General features: G+C 39.4%; 1 protein-coding gene across 2 annotated transcripts in view; it reads left to right on the top strand.

The window, feature by feature from the left end:
• Positions 1-1,320: 1,320 nt before the first annotated feature.
• cacng3b (calcium channel, voltage-dependent, gamma subunit 3b) overlaps positions 1,321-18,019 on the top strand; it is a 42,338-nt gene continuing 25,639 nt past the window's right edge. The window contains exons 1-2 of one of the 2 annotated variants that reach the window (XM_058405893.1): positions 1,321-1,567; positions 1,812-2,298. In XM_058405893.1, coding sequence (XP_058261876.1) covers positions 2,088-2,298 — 211 coding nt within the window. In that variant the 5' untranslated portion in view covers positions 1,321-1,567; positions 1,812-2,087. Of the gene's footprint in view, positions 2,299-18,019 lie in introns of both variants that reach the window. The other variant, XM_058405883.1, reaches the window with a different exon arrangement.

Here is an 18,019-nt window from a genome sequence, read left to right as displayed (position 1 = left end):
AGTGTGATAGAGGGAAACGAGGAAAATATTTCTTGAACCCTGATCTTCTGTTCAACGACCCAGAGCCTTAACCACTTGACACTTCCCACATTGTAATGGCTTATAGATAGATTGAATGTTGATGAACATCCAAGAACCATGATAGTGCTATTGTTTAAGTCATTCTGAAACCATCCTGTCATTTTACAGAGAAACCAGACAGCATAAAACCCTAGGTCCTGAAGACATTCCTGGGATCTGTCTGCCGGACAAATCCTTGTGTTTGAGCTTTTACTGTATAACTAATAACGTATAAGAACAGATGCATTAATATTAACATATAGACCCTTTTGTGCCGACGTCATGATTACGTCACAGTGCTAGCTGGAGGCAAAACAAAAGGAAAACTAGAGGCGGCCATTACAAACCAGTCGGCTACACAAAGAACGCAAATGTCATTTTGTTGTGTGCCAGAATCGATGGACTACAGGCTCCAATTTGAAGTTTTATCGCATACCTGCTGCCACTGCTGGACAAAAAAACGACGACAGCTGTGGTTAAACGCAATAAAACAAACGGACTGGACAGAAACAGTTATCATTATTTTTCGTTGGTATAGTTTATGGTTTGGTTGCGTGTCTAAATATTTCTAATGCATGCCCACCTCATCAGACATTGGGGAACAAGTCAAATGATTTAACGCTAACTTTTTAGCGTGCAAGTTAGCTAACTCGTATAATGATTTATACACCTTCAGTTTTTCATTACGATACACGCTCAGTTTTTCTATCAGATAGGTGTAGATGTCAGGCCACTCAACCATCCGGTCACATCGTCCATCCATCAAGTGCGCGTGTACGGGTCGCCAATCTGATTCTGTCTGTTAAATTTAATTTTTTCAAATAACATTTGCAGTCCTGGACAGTGAGTGACCTAACATAGTCAGATAAATTGGGATACTAACCAGTCACTGTTTAAAAAAAAAAAAAAAAACTAACGAAACGCGATCTTTCTGACAAGAAAAGGGTCTATAAGTCATGAAACTATTATTCGATCTGTTCAGTTCTACAGAAATAATGCAGACCAATCAGATTCGAGCATTCCACTGCGTGGTAGTGTACACAGTTCTAACTCATAAGGTGTTTGATTTTAGTGAATTAAATATCATTGGAGGGTGTCATATGACATATGTAATATAATATAAGAACACAAGCTATTTGCGTTTGGTGTATTAATATAGCAATACACACCGTCGTGATTGATTCCTCGCTCGAATACGTATAAATTCTCCGCGTGTTCGTCTCTTTTGGCTTTCCATATCAGAGCGCTCCAAAAGCCGCTCATCTTTTCTGTAGAGTCACATTTGAGGAGCAGCAGCAGGACAGAAGCATCATCATTTCTACCACGGCGGTGGGGTTAATATCAGCACACCGTTTCTGATCGGCTTCTTTACTCTCACTGAGGGAAACATGGCAGGTCGGGAAAATGACACGGATAACATGCCTCCGTCTGAGACTCGAAAGGAAAACGTCTGCTGTCGTCGCGGGAAAGAGCTTTTCTTGCTGGATTAACAAAGTGAAGGACAATTGTATGAATTAATTCATATTTGCATATAATTGTTATTTGATTTTAGCCGAGATTTAGCTCAAAAAATCAGCAAAACTGTAGATTCGGTATCCTCTGTCATTGCTGGTCTATTTAATTCAGGGTACTTCAGGGTAAAATGTTCCATTAACGGCATGTGGCTTTGAAAGAACTCTTTTCAAAAGAAAAGAAAAAGAAAAGAAAAAGCTTCTTCTTCTTCTTCTTCTTCTTCCTTTTTTATTCCACAGCTTGGAGCCATTTTGAAAATTTCTGACCTGAGACGGGGAAAAAAAGTTGGTAAGAAATTGAAGAGAATACCAACAATTATGTGCAACGGATTTCAAACAGGGTCATCTAGCTACCAGATCGAGCGGAGAAGTTGATCGGCGCTAATGACAGGAAAGCTACATCGCGTCAACATCACTGACTATAACTAGCAGCACTATGGTGAATTGATTTATTATCGCACCAGCGACACATTCAGACGTGACATTTGTGTATGTTCGAGTTTTGCATGCCGAGAGATGCTGCTGTGTGACCGAGGAGTGCAGATGCTCATCACTACAGTGGGCGCGTTTGCCGCCTTCAGCCTCATGACCATCGCAGTGGGCACAGACTACTGGCTTTACTCCAGAGGAGTGTGTAAAACCAAAGTCAACCATGAAAACGAAACTAGCAGGAAAAACGAGGAAGTGATGACCCACTCCGGATTGTGGCGAACCTGCTGCCTGGAAGGTAAAAGCATTCTGTTTACACCTTGGCACTGCTTTCACCTATTGCTTCAGGCCATCTCTTTTAACCATTTATTTTATTTCGATCTACCTTCATTCCAATAAAGATCAATATAACAGTCCTGAGAGAGAAAGAGAGAGAGAGACAGAGTGAGAGTTTGTGTGTGTGTGTGTGTGTGTAGACAACATTGTTTCATATTTTCATTACAGAGACGTGGGCGGCATGGTGGCGCAGCGGGTAGCTGCCTCACAGCTCCAGGGTCCCCGGTTTGATCCTGAGCTTGGGGTACTGTGTGGAGATTCTCTGCATGTTCTTCCTGTGTCTCCATCCAGGTCCATTAGTATTCTCCCACCTCTCAAAAACATGCATGAAGCTATGACTAAAACTGCTCATTAGGGCGTATGTATGAGTGTGTGTGTGTGATGCTCTGCACTGGACTGCTGTCACATCCAGCATGTAATCCTGCTTCACGCCCAGCCTCTGGATCCACCACAACCCTGACCAAGATAAAGCAGTTATTGAAGATGAATTGACAGATGTTTTCCAGCTCATCTGTGAATAATTCCAACATAAATTGTGAAATATAAAGAAGAATATGGACGTTCGAGCCGTTCAGTTCCCTTATTAACTCGTATTTTCACTCCTACCTTGGACTTGGTTGTGTATTTGAATTTGACTTTACACATCAAAAATTTTAGGTCCGGCAGCTTGGCAATTAACATATATGTTAATAGTGTACACATATTGTATGGAAATGACAGTAAGAAAGAAATAGCGAAGAGTTATATCCAGTAAATTTAATTTAATTTAAAACTTTACAGCGACGTGACACAGTATCAGGGTGTGATTCTGAGCTTAGGGTCACATCTGTATAGAGTTTCACGTGGTCCCGCCCATCTCAGCTCAGGCTTTCTCTTGGTTCTCCGATTCTTTCCTGACTCCCAAAAATGCATCAGCCACACTGTCATGTCACTACGTGTGTGTGTGTGTGTGGTGCCCTGACTCCCATCCCATCCAGGTTGTATTCCTGCCTTGCACTCTTGTTCCCCTAACAGGCTCCAGATCCACCATGACCCTGCCCTTTAATAAAGCAGTCACTGAATTAAACAGCAATAAATCATTCCACATAACCACACGTACCGAGAAATTTGTCCTAAAGGTAGTAGTAGGAGCTGCTGCGCGACAAGTCTGCACATTGTCAATGCAAAATAGCTACTAAATGTAAAGCAGACACTGTTTATAAAGCGAGCGATCCGGAGCTGATGATAGCTGAGTCATTTCATCAGCACTACTTTATGCAACACCTGATTCCAAAGGCATAAAGCAGTATGAACGCCTGCTCTACGCAGCTCTTACACGTCATGTCACAAGCAAATTTAATGAAAGACATGAATGTAAGAAAACGTATATATATATTTTTTATATGCATTGTTAACCAAAAAGTGATGTTCCATTACTAGCATATTTTACAAAAAGAAAAAATTCCCAGTTGGGTTTAGTCATGACACAAGAACTGGGACATCAACTCAACCTGGGAGCAAGGGTGATTCATTCTCACACTGTCAAGACACATCTTCCCACTGGTCCAGCAGACACAAACATGCTCATCAACCCAATAATAGCTAAAGATAGCTAAACAAAAAGTCAGGCTTCATAGAGTCGAGGTAATGATGACAGGTGTAGCAGTAGACTTCAGAATGTGAGTGATTATTTGTCTTAATGCGAAATTTGTTCAAAGCCGATTCACTGCAGGCTGTAAAGCCTTTAAGGCTGCTTTTACAGGGTTTTTATTTTCATTTCCTGAATTAAAACTCCCTTAGAGCCATTTAGAATTAAAAAATGAAAAAATGGGCCACTAATCTTTCATTATTGTGCAGGTCCAGCTTTTTAGGTCTTTGACTGTCATTTATCCCAGGTGCTGAGATTCATTTTCACTGTGAGGAAATAAATATACCATGCAAATTGTCAGTGTTGAATAGTAGGATTAGTATAAACCATCATTACCACAGTATACAATCACACTGTGTACTGGCTCGACAGAATAAGCTTGTTTTTGGTCATCAGGTTTAAAAACAAGAAATTTATTCCAACACTTCAATGAGCTTTCCACATATAACTTTTCATCTCTCCACCACCTGGAAATTTAAAGACATGCTGATCAAAAAACCACCGAGAACAGGGTGTTTGTTCTAGAAAGACTTCATGCCAAGTTTCGTCGAACGCAGTGGGTTGCATAAATCCTAGAAATTTATAGATTTTCTATTTGTCAAGAATTTGAGCTGTTAAAAATGACCAAAAATACACACCACGGTAAGGCGTCTACTGACAAATAACTAAAATAGGAATGACTTTGTGTTGTGACCTGCAGTCACAAGTGATTATGATTAACAGGTCAGCGCTCTGCTGGTGATATTTCAACACATGGGTGTGAAAAGGTGGGGAAAAAAAGGCAGCTGGAACGGACAGTTACCTTTTGCGTGCAAATTGAAACCATTTAACAAATAATCAGTGGTTTATTATTTCTATCAGTGTATCACCTACGACAAGGACACGGACGACGGTTTGCACAGTCACGTCTGAGACATTTTGGATAAAAAAAAAGTGTCTGGATGTCTGGATGAAGCCTTGAATTGAGACGTGCAGGATGTAGGACATGTTTATTCTAACAAAAGCAAATAGCACCTCATGGCTGGTTTTTTTTCAATGGAGCTAGTCATTTGGATTTGGCTAGGACTTGTACCTCCTTGAACCTCCAATGTACCTCAGACCTCTGATCGAGACTCACTGAGTTTTGAATAATGACGATTAAGCATGATCACATCGCTCAGACTGCATGTTATCAGAAAGAATCTGGAAAAAAAAAGTGTTGTGAGGATGCAGATCATGTTGGACAAAATAGAAATGCTGCTGAATGAATTACTAAGGTTTCCCTTTCCAGTCCTGTTCGTCATCTCACAAGGTTTTTCCTTTCGTTCTGTTAGGAATCTCTGAAGATAACATGACAACCTAAGAATCTGCCGCTAATCTACATTATATCTCACACCATTCCACAAGGCTACCTCCAGACCCTTTTTGTGACATGCCTGTTATTTTATAATTATGAAAAGTGAGACAGAAACTGACATGTAATAACACTAATGATGCATAATAATATAATTTATGGTTTTGTCTCTCTAGTAATCTGTCTGTATCTCTGTAACAGAGTGTTATTGTGTGTGTGTGTGTGTGTGCAGGAGAGAGAGATGGAGAAGTGTGTGATTAATGCAGTAGGTCTCAGGGGAGTGTGTTTAGGGGAATCGAGTGGGGGGGGGGGTGCAAGGGAATAAGGGAGCGAAAGCACAAAGAACGAGTGAGGATAAGAGAAATCCGCCCTCGGGGAGAGCACAACCTGTCACACACACTCACATCACTCACTGTATACACACACACACACAGACTCACACGTCACCTTGGAAACAGGCCTCTCCCGCCTAAAAGAGACTGAGAGAAACAGAAAGAAAGAACGACAACAGGAGAGAGAGAGAGAGAGAGAGAGAGAGACAGATATTCCTCCTTCTGCTCAGCAAGGTTTGTCAAGAAAAATATTCTGCTGGCTTTTCTAGTGTCTTCCCCACACTCAATGTCACCTCACATATCATTTCCGAAGGAAACACACCCATAATCTGAATGTCCACAATAGCATTAGGCAGGAGCAATGTGAATGTCATGATGTGGAGATGCAGAGATGCGTGAAGCATCATGCGGGGCGGCTATTAGGTGGGATGGACGGCGGACAACGGCAGCAGCAATCATCACAAACAGTTGGGAGAAGAGCAGGACAAACCTCCTCACCATTAACCACAGCATCATCAGAGCATGTGAACTTCACTGTGCATGCTAACTACATAGGGTACAACATATTAGCCAGAAATCTAACATCTATCAATAAAAACCAAATGACAAGGGACAATATCCACAGTGTATATGAGACATACTGAAAAGCACAGTTTGTCCTACAGCTGAACCACTACTACTTAACAGCTACAGCTAAACAGCTACAGCTTTATAGTTTCAGGTAAACAGCTACAGCTAAATAACAACAGCTAAACTGGAATAGCTAAACAGAAAAAGCTACAGCTAAATTATTACAGCTAAACAGGAACAGCTGAACACTAACAGTTATACAGCTACAGCTAAACAGGTATAGCTAATCAGCTACAGCTAAATCATTCCAACTAAACAGCTACAGCCAAACAGGAATAGCTTAACAGAAACAGCAACAGCCAAACAGCTACAACTAAACATCAACAGCTACAGCTAAACTGCTACAACTAAACTGCTACCGCCAAATCATTACAGTTAAATAGCAACAGCTAAACAGGAATAGCTAAACCATTACAGCTACAGCATTACCTTGGCTGGGGAATGGACTAATTTACCACACAAACCAGCTTCATGTTACAGAAAAAGCTCAGTTAAATCTTCTAGAATCCCTCAGGGATAAGAAAAATAGGGATTTAAGAATAGTAACTGAGGTAATGGAGCTCTAGAAAGACAAGTCAGTGTTCGGTTGCTCATGTTCATTGGGCTTGATGTTACAGCACTTGATATGGTGTTTAATGCGGAGATTTTGTCTTCCAGGTTTGTAAGTTTAATCTACTAGTCTAAGAATCTGGATCTCATTTCTAACCCAATGAAGATTCAGTTTTCTTATGGTTGCCCATGTGATGGCTTTGCTATTTTTTTTTGGAAGCTGAGGAAATGTGGGATGAAGACTGGATAACATGATATTGAAAAATTTCCCTGAAGCAGCAAAACATGGAACATAATAATGCATGTTGGATGAAGGCCTGGGGAAACGTGCCGTCCAGGATTGGGTGTGCACACCAGGCAACCAGCAGAAGAGTAAAGCATTAAAACAGACAACAAACATCAAACATACAATTGCCAAAGAAAAAAAAAAAACAAGTAAGGGAAAGCTCAGAAAAACCAAACATCTTTAAGCAATGATTTGGGAGCCATACATATTAAAGTCATCATCACTATAGAAACACAAATCAAGAAACTCACATAATTGTGTTGCTACATTTATTGAAATCATCAAATCTCCTGGAGGCATGGGATTGATATGGGTTTTGAGTGTCGTTGTTATCCAGGTAGCCAAGACGCTGCCAAGGTAATAAAACCTGCCAAGATTCCTAACGAGCGTGTGAATTGAGGAAGAAGTGGGTGTAGATCCGTCTCTGATACACCTCTCAGTCTCCAGGAGTCATCCTCAGCAAACCACTGTGAAAGAATTCACGCTGGAGAATCTTATCTCATACACAAAGCAGCTATATTGATCTCACACTCAGTGGAAGCAGTGGCGGTGGTTAGTGTGGGTGGACTTTAATGATGGTCTGGACGATTCATTCGGAGATGTTTTCCAGATGGTTTTCAACCATGAAAGTATGCCTCGTGGGCTGTGACATGCCACCCACAGATGTAGGAACAATTATTAGGATTTTTCTACAGGGTTGAGGAGTGTGGTCAGTAAATAGGGCTGTTCAAACAAGCAGAAAGATTTCAGTGGTTGACATGTTAGTTTTTAGGTCAGAAGACCCTTAGCTGCTAGTCTGAGTCATGTCTCAAGTGTCTGAGGTGATATTTGAGCCAAGTTTCAAGTCTTTAGTCTGTTTGAGTAAAGTCTCATGTCTTTGAGCTGCAAGTCTAAGACAAGTCTCAAGTCTCTGAGCTGCAAACCTAAGACAAGTCTTTGAGCTGCTGGTCTAAGACAAGTCTTTGAGGTGCAAGTCTAAGACACGTCTCAAGTCTTTGAGCTGCAAGTCTAAGACAAGTCTCAAGTCTTTGAGCTGCTGGTCTACGGCAAGTCTTTGAGGTGCAAGTCTAAGACACGTCTCAAGTCTTTGAGCTGCAAATCTACGACAGGTATTTGAGCTGCAAGTCTAAGACAAGTCTCAAGTCTCTGAGCTGCAAGCCTAAGACAAGTCTTTGAGCTGCTGGTCTAAGACAAGTCTTTGAGGTGCAAGTCTAAGACATGTCTCAAGTCTTTGAGCTGCAAGTCTAAGACAAGTCTCAAGTCTTTGAGCTGCTGGTCTACGGCAAGTCTTTGAGGTGCAAATCTAAGACACGTCTCAAGTCTTTGAGCTGCAAATCTACGACAGGTATTTGAGCTGCAAGTCTAAGACAAGTCTCAAGTCTCTGAGCTGCAAGTCTAAGACAAGTCTTTGAGCTGCAATTCTAAGACAAGTCTCAAGTCTCTGAGCTACAAGTCTAAGACAAGTCTCAAGTTTTTGAGCTGCAAGTCTCAAGTCTTTGAGCTGCAAGTCTAAGACAAGTCTCAAGTCTTTGAGCTGCTGGTCTACGGCAAGTCTTTGAGGTGCAAGTCTAAGACACGTCTCAAGTCTTTGAGCTGCAAATCTACGACAGGTATCAAGTTTTTGAGCTGCAAATCTAAGACAAGTCTCTGAACTACAAGTCTAAGACAAGTCTCAAGTCTTTAAGCTGTAAGTCTAAGACAAGTCTAAAGATCCTGAGCTGCAAGTCTAAGACAAATCTCAAGTCTTTAAGCTGCAAGTCTAAGACAAGTCTCTGAGCTACAAGTCTAAGACAAGTCTCTGAGCTTGACGCCTAAGACAAGTCTCAGTTTTTTGAGCTGCAGGTCTATGACAAGTATTGGAGCTGCAAGTGTAAGACAAGACTTTGAGCTGCAAGTCTAAGACAATTATTGGAGTTGCAAGTCTGAGACAAGTCTCAAGTTTCTGAGCTGCAAGTCTAAGATAAGTCTCAAGTCTCTGGGCTGCACATCTAAGACAAGTCTCAAGTCGCTGTTCTGCAAGTCTCAAAGTTTCAGACAGGTCTCAAGTTTCTGAGCTCAAATACAAGTTGCGCTTAAAGTCTTTGAGCTGACATTCAAGTCAAGGCTAATGTCTCAGAGCTGCAAGACCAATTCTCTGTGCTGACATTTGAGTAAAATCTTAAGCCTCTGAGCTGATCTATATCTCATGAGTCATGTCTTTGAGCTGACATTCAAATCAAGACTCAAGTCTCTAAGTTGCAGGTCTATCTCAAGTCTCTCCACTGATTTCAAGTCAAGTCACAGGGCCAAGTGGAGTCCCCATGAGATGAAAACTGTCAAATCTTTGTGACATCACACACACACACACTCACACACACCTATCCAGACAGGATTAGTTTCCCTGGATGACATCTGTAATTACCTTTTTGTCTCCTCTATGTTAAAATCCTCACGTCTGGATGGAAATTAAATTAATACGAAAGGGACTAGCATCTGCTCGGTTGCTTTAGTCTATGAAAAGAGATTGTGTCCCACATCATTATATGATCATATTTATTTATTTGCCAACATTTCTGCCAACATTAGATGACCGTGGTACAACTGCAGTATAAAGTGGCTTAGGGATCACACTCTTCTGATTGATTTTATAGGGTTCCAATGTATAGGCTGTACATAGACAAAGATATACAATCCATATCCAGTATGTTGTGGAGGGAATTGGATACACACACAGGCAGCTAAATACAACAATTAGCAGTATTTTCCCAATGTAAGAGGCAGCATCTGCTTGCGTAATAGACACTCATTAGTGTTTACAACAGTGTGTCTATCTAAAAGGTTTTGATGTAAATTTAATCTTAACCAAATAGAGCTATGTGCATTCATGTACACAATGAGCATTAGCGCTACTATTAGAAAAACACAAATCTGGAAAAAAACGCACACAAAACACATGCATACACAGTAATCTCTCACAGTGTTTGTACAAGGTGTAGTACTTGTACTTATGTGTGGTTGCGAAGAGCAAGCAGCAATGACATCAATTTATTTATTTATTTATGACAAATATGAATAGCTATAAATTTAGGTGTTGTTGTATCATTAATTAACTTGTATGAGTGTAAGCTCCTTACACTGACATAGTAGGACTGTAAGACAAATGTGTGTGTGTGTGTGTGTGTGTGGCTATAGTAATGGAAAAATCATGTCTCTTCTTTGTAGGATATTGCTGAAACTCCGTTTTTATCTATAATGTAACTTAAGTGGTTTATTCTGTCTGTGTTTTAAACCACAGGAATGGATGAATAATGAATATTTTTATCATTTATTCAAGCCGTTTTTATATGCTACAGTAGTTAAACGCATTCAAGCAGGTTGACACTAATTTTTATTGTGTTTTCTGCGAAATAAGGAAAGCGAATTAAGCACGCTCAGAATACTGCTTTTTAGCAAACAGAGTTAACACAATATTAACATAAACTCTCAGCATTTTTCATTTCCATTTTCTGTTAGCTTGCATACAAAGGCATTATGGAAGGAATTAAGGTCTGTCTCATTTGGAAAGCAGCATATGGACAGGTATGAAGATAGCACTAGACAAGTATTGGGCATCTGCATTGAACGCTCATAATTCTGTTCACTGTGAGAGTCATGGTGGAAAGATCTGCTACTTCGACTGAACGATGAAAGTTAACATTTTCTTTCTCGTTTTCATTAACACTCATATTTGTGTTTGATTACTAGGTCATTACTGCCATGGTTATATTTAGCTACGCCAACATAACGCTAGCTAGTCCATGAGAGAGTCTTTCAAAAACTTGGCAGGGAATTACAGTGAAAATGAGAAATGGACAAGCGCAAATAACATTACGCCCATGGACTTCCTCAATTTCCTGTTGTGGGTGCGCTGTTAATGTCCAGATCAGTAACATCATCTTGAACATCCCTTGAATTGTTTTTTACCTGAACCAATTTGGCCTTGTTTGTCTTTACTGCCTGCAATCTGTTCTCCTCACACACAACACACAGATAAGTGCTTAGCTGTTCAGATACATGCTTAGACTGTTTGGAGAATTCAGCCACTGATTTTCAGACATGTTACCTTGCTGTTCTCACACAATGTTGACAAATGCACCATTTTGAAACTCCACCCCTACTTTAATCTCTGCCGACATGAGGCATTTTGTTGGCTTCAAAATTTAAAACCAAGATGCCCTTTATATTCAATACACCTTTAAAACGTCTCACCAACTTAGTGACATTGTTGCCGTTTTGTGACTTTAGACCCCTGCACTTTGTAGATCTCTCCAGCTCACATCCATCCATTTATCCATCTATTTATCCATCTATCCATCCATCCATCCATCCATCCATCTATTCTCTAGGATGTCAGTCTATCACAGGGTACACACACACACTCACACACCCATTTACACACTACAGACAATTTAAAGATGAAATTCAGTCAACAACGCATGTCTTTGGACGGGGAGAGGAAAACGGAATCCCCGGAGGAAACACACATGGTAGAAACCCCCTAACATAAGCTTTAAAGAAATCTGAATTTAGATTTGGATTTAGATCCCTAATGTGCAACAATGGCAAGAATACACTCCTTGCGATGACATGTGGACTTGAGAAGTCTTAAGAACAACCTGTAACCAATCATCTTTTCATAATTGGCACCAAACTGTAAGCCATTACTCATAGAGATATCGATGGGAGATAGTGCCATGTTTCCAAATAAATGAACCCAGAGGTAGCACATATATAGAAAAGAGTAGTGAGCCTAGAACAAAGCCTTTCAGAACACCAAACGAGACTTTTGTATGCATTGAGAAAGCATCTTTTGCATCTACAAACTGATAATGATCAGATAACAGGATTTTGTAGTCCATCAAGAAGAATAGAATGGTCTGTGGTATGAGCTGCTGTCAATGAGTCATTTATCACTTTAACCAGTGCTTTTTCAGGGCCATGATGAGGCATAAATCCTGAATAAATCACTGAATAAGTGTTATAACTATGCAAGTGTGACCCTAACTGCTGTCCTACAACCTTTTCTAGAATCTTAGACATAACGGGGAGGTTTGATGGGGTGGGTTCTTAGAAAGACAGCTAACAAAAGTCAAGGTCAGTGTTTGATAACTGCTAGTTTAAAGGATTTAGGTACCTAGCCAGTGGTAAGGTAGGGGTTGATTAAATTTAATGGAGGTTCGATTATTTCTGGTAGTATCCTTTTAAAGAAATATGTAGGTAAGGATCTAGTACACAAGTTGATAAAACTGATGATGTTAAATTAGTTCTGTCTGTTAAATTGGAGTAAAAGATTCTAATCGATCTACTGATGCGGTCATATTTATTTCTACATAGTTAGTTATCAACTAGTTAGTTGACTGACTGTAAGTTAATACTGAAAATTTTCCATTTCAGTTTTGCCATTGACAAACAACCTTTTAAGGGTGACTCTAAGCATATAATTACCTGATCATGTTCTGTGGGTGAACCAATCAACCACAGTATATATTTTTTTATTTTAAAAAAAGATGACTTGATTGTATACTTGATGTGAGTCCAACGAAGTGCATAAACTGACTATAGACCCATTTTAAACGAATATTGAAGTCATCTGAAATAGCTTCAGACTGGTGTGGTTCTCTATATTTAATCCAAGCATCAATATTAAATCAAGGGTATGTCCATCGTAATGAGTCTAGAATGGACACAAACGTTGTTCTCAGCAGATCTAGTGGATTATCAAAATGAACATTTATTTCTCCAATAATTAAATCTACAGAAACAGTCAAGTGTGCAAATTTATACTGAAATTCAGAATAGGGCCTTCAGGGTCTATAAATACTAATTAGTGGAAATTACTGAGTAGACTTATTTTTTGTGGGTTTGTGCATTATGATAGTTTAAAGATCTTAAAATGATTTTAGCATGTTGATCTGCTGCCTGGCACCAGCTCTGGATTGTTGTTGATTTATTAGGCCTGGCCTCAGACTATGATTCAAGACTATGATCAGACTATGATGTGATGCGCCTGAAAGTCCAGACTTGCCATCAAAAGTGCTCCAGTTATACCAGTACTGGTTATACGAGTTGAGAGCAGATTTGATTGACCCATCACTAGTGTGTTGACTTGACTAGACATGAGTTAAACAAGCTTATATTTCCAATGACTATTTACTGATCACTATTGTTTGCCAGCAACTAATCACTTATTGACTTAAGAGCATCTCCAAAACTGCAGCTCTTGTGGGGTGTTCCTGGTCAGCAGTGGTCAGTATCTATCAAAAGTGGTCCAATGAAGGAACAGTGGTGAACCAGCAACAGTGTCATGAGCTCATTGATGTACATGGGGGAGCGAAGGCTGGCCCATGTGATCCGATCCAACAGATTAGCTACTGTTGCTCAAATTGCTGAAGAAGTTAATGCTGGTTCTGATAGAAAGGTGTCAGAATACAGTGCATGATGGGTCAGGGCTGTTTTGGCAGCAAAAGGGGGACCAACACAATATAAAGCAGGTGGTCATATTGTTATTCCTGATCGGTGTATTTATGTCTATTTATTTCCTGACTGCTCACAAGCAGTTCTTATTTTTGTCTGGGGAAAAAAACATGCAACAATTCCTAGTTCTTTTTTTCTCATAGCACAAATCACACAATAGCTGAAGGCTGTTATACACTGCGCTTCTAGGTTTCATACTGTAAGAGTGTACGAGATTCTTATTGTGCCTATGGTAATATAAGTGATATCAGTTATGATTAGAGCTTCTTATTAGTGCAATTGTTCTAATATGTTTCTAATAATAACAGCTATTTCACAGGTTATGACAGATGATCCACATACATACATAATCTAAATCTAACAATACATGGGTTTAAAAACATGGGTACTATCAATTATATACTTATCAATCTGGGTTAGCTTTCTGTTAGGGGGCTTTTATTTAACACTACTGGAATGGCGTCTTTAGTCTCAGACTTTTTCAAAAGTCAGTAAGTTTTCCACCTTGGAAAATCTTAAGGAGGATTTATTTATGCATTAACAACACAGAGAACCAAAGAGAGGTTGGTGTGAGAGGAGAATTGCTGCGATGAATTACAAGACATTTAGGGACATGCAGTTATAGGAAAATAATCCACTTCTAGATGGTTACAGTAAATTTAAGGCCACATTAAGCCACATTATATAATCCTGTCATGGATGATTTTCCTCATTTTAACAGCAAACCCTGCCATGTGTGCTTACTTACAGTAGTTCTAACAACACAAATAAGTGATGACATTCTGCTCTGTTATATCAGCAATCACATTGTTAGATTCTGATCAAATTTGTTTAACACTATTTGATCCTTATATGCTAATAGATATACAGTGTTGCATACTAATTTAAAAGGAGTGGTCCTGATTCATTAGAATGAGAAAAAATGGCTGTTTTAGCCCACAATGCTGTGATTCAGCTTGAACCAACTAAGCTGAACCAATTTACTCTCTCTGGTAGCTTTGACACAAAATTTTATGCATGAAATCACTGAAGGCAGTGTGGTGGTGCAGCAGGTAGCGTTCCCATCTCACAGATCCTGGGTCTTAGGTTGTATCCTGAGCTTGGGTGATTTGAATGCTCTTCATGTGGTTTCACATATTTTCCATGTAGCTAAGATAAAATTGTGACTATGTGTGTGTGTGTGTGTGACTATGTGTTTGTGTGTGTGTGTGTGTGTAATGGCATATCCAAGGTAGCGCCAGATTCCCTTGACTAGGATAAGGATGATTACTGAAAGTAAGTAAGCAAGTAAGTGATTAATATCATGAACAATGAATTATTATTCATAGAAATTCTAATGTGCCTTTATGGTTTATGGCCTTTATGGAAATGAAGTGTCTTTTTTTTTTTTATTTACTTAATAAATGAACGGAACATAAACATCGCTGTGACCCTGACCAGGATAAAGTAATTACTAAAGATGAATGAATGAACATCAACTGTCAAATCTTTTCATTAGACTGTTATTTTGGCACTCTTTCTATAAACAGCTGTGTACTTGTAGACTTTTCTGCCTAACGACTCTCTAATGAAAACAGTGACTGACTAAAATATATTTTTTAATCTGCCTTGTACTTACATAGAGCCTTGTCTTCATTATACAACTAGAGAGAGCAACTGTTAAACAAACTGAGTGAGAGAGAGAGAGAGAGAGAGAGAGAGAGAGCAATTAACAGTGATGGCTGGTTGTGGCATTAGATGGATCTATCAATAGTGTGACAATGAGACTATTAGGGTTGAGCATTTTATCACAAGGCCTCATCGCCGCCTTAGAATGATGTAGGATAAACTACAGTCCCCTCTGAAACAGCACTTTACGATACACTGAAGAAATTTTGGCTTCAGATCAGTAGATGAATATGAGATGACAGATCAGACTTTCACCATTTTTACATCTAGATGTGTTAAATGACTTTCATTTGAACGCACCACAAATATTGGAACATGTTAATTAACAGGTGTTTCTTGCTGCCAAGTTGTGCCCTGTTCTATCGATTGTTTAAACACTTATTAGCTAATGTCTGCTCTTAGTTCGAGCCCTGGGGTTTGTTTGTTGTTAAACCAACATGAAGACCAGAGCAAGCCATTTTGAAGCTGAGAAAAAAAGGAAGGTCAATCAGAGCCATTGCATGGGCAAAATTTTGAATGGCCTGAATTAAGAAAGTATCCACTGGTGTGCTAATAATGGGACATTAAAAAAGACCAGAGAAGGAAGACAACAGCAGTTGATGACAGAAACAGTGTGAGAACTGTAAAGGAAAACCTGAAAATAGTAGTCAGTTACATCACCAACAACCTCAACAGGGCAGGGGTGAAAGCACAACGATCCTCCATTTGAAGAATTTAAAAGCAGAAATTTAGAGCCCATACCACAAGATGAAAACCACTCATCAGAATCAGAAGACTGGAAATCACAAAGAAATACAGAGAGTCACAAAAGTTACCAATATCATGGTGATGGAAAGGCCAAAGTATGGTGAAAGAAAGGATCTGCTCATGATCCAAAATGATACAAGCATGGTGGAGGTAGTGTAATGGCTTGGGCTTGCATGCCTGCTTCTGGAACAGGCTCACTAAGCAATATTGGTGATGTTACTCAAGAAGTCTAATACAAGCCAAGATAATCGGCAGACTTTAAACCAACTGCGCATGCATTTCACCTCCTAATGAGGAGACCGAAGGGAGAAACCCCCCAAAATGAGCACCTGAAAGAAGCCTAGAAAAGCACATTTATCCTAGCACTAATGTTGTCATTTTTTGTAACAAACTATTCATTTGATGTGAGAAGAATCTGTCACTCACACATGCCTGTTAATACAAGGTCTGAGAAATGATCATGATACAGATGTCAATTAACATTAGGGGCTGTAAAATAGCAGGATTAGATTAGATTAGCAAATAGATTTATGTTATACTTAAGATATTAACACATTAAAACCTGATAAAACACTTAATAAAACAGTGTTGGGTGACTAGTCAAAAATCAACGATAAAAGTTGAGCTATTGGGTTATTGTGTTGCTGTATAACATCAGTAACATTAATATAGACTGCTGCTCAAGAGTTACTGATTATGTTAGCTTACTTAGCTAACTAAAGCATAACTAGCCATACACAATGTAATTAAAATAATGACAGATTTTTTCACATACACAAGCAACCTGTGTAATAGTTCATTGTTGTGAGCTAACATTAGATTTCACATTTAAGTAAATGGCCATTATGATTATCCAGGACTCTACATTTTCACAAATATGATGTTGAATTCTTGTAAGAAGAAGTTGTATGTTACTGAGGCAGAGCAGGAATCTGAATATGAAAGAGCTTTTCTTCTGTTCTACAACTTAAAACAAATCCTGCAAGTCAGGCCACGGGTCATGGGTGTGCAGGTGGCAGGATGGGGTCAGGGTTTTAATGCTTTTCCCGAACCATTTGCGCTCGCTGCATTTGATGAAACCGAAAAGATACGTAGGTCAAAAATAATGCCTGCGCTGTAGCTCGGTTTGCTGTGCTGTAAAAGGACATTTTTTATACAAGTAATGAGAGATGTGGGATAATGTAGTGGAGTACATGTTACATCAAAGTGTAGTGGAATGAAAGGAAAAAGTCTAAATGTTCTATACAAATAAAGTACAGATACTGGAAAAAGATACTTAAGTACAGTAACGAATTACATTTAGTGCCCACCTCTGGTGGCTGGTTCAGTCAGTTCATTCTGCTGGCTTGATGCAGTTATTGCAAGTAAGAGATTCGCAACCATTAATTGTTATTTACTTTAATATCCTTTAAGAGTAGCTGTTTCAATACTTTTGCTCACCTTCAAATTGGGTGGTCTGTCATCAACTGGACATCTAGATGTATTTATAAGGAAATGAAACCTGAAGATCAGATCAGAGCAAGGTAATTGCCACATGTAATGTCACATGTTCATCTTTTGATCTCAAACCTAGATGGCTTACATACACCGATCAGGCATAACATTATGAGGCTCATTGATGAACTTGAGGCGCGAAGGCTGGCCCGTGTGATCCGATCCAACAGACAAGCTACTGTTGCTCAAATTGTTGAAGACATTAATGCTGGTTCTGATAGAAAGGTGTCAGAATATACAGTGCATGATGGGTCAAGGCTGTTTTGGCAGCAAAAGGGGGACCAACATGATATCAAGCAGGTGGTCATAATGTTATGCCTGGTCGGTGTATATGGAAAATCACGATAAACAAATATTTTACACACAATCATAACTCAAAAGTGACTTTTAGTGTTTCAAATCCATAATGGTCTACTGGGTTCATACTATGCTTTCTCAGAATTCCTGATGGAAAAGCTGAATTTGAGTTTGCTCAGGTAGAACTTTGGCTCAAATAAAAAAGTTCACCTCATTCACATTCATTAC

The sequence above is a fragment of the Hemibagrus wyckioides genome, linkage group LG02 (genome assembly GCF_019097595.1).
Source record: "Hemibagrus wyckioides isolate EC202008001 linkage group LG02, SWU_Hwy_1.0, whole genome shotgun sequence".
Classification (NCBI taxonomy): Eukaryota; Metazoa; Chordata; class Actinopteri; order Siluriformes; family Bagridae; genus Hemibagrus; species Hemibagrus wyckioides.
This window is presented reverse-complemented; position numbering and strand designations above follow the sequence as displayed.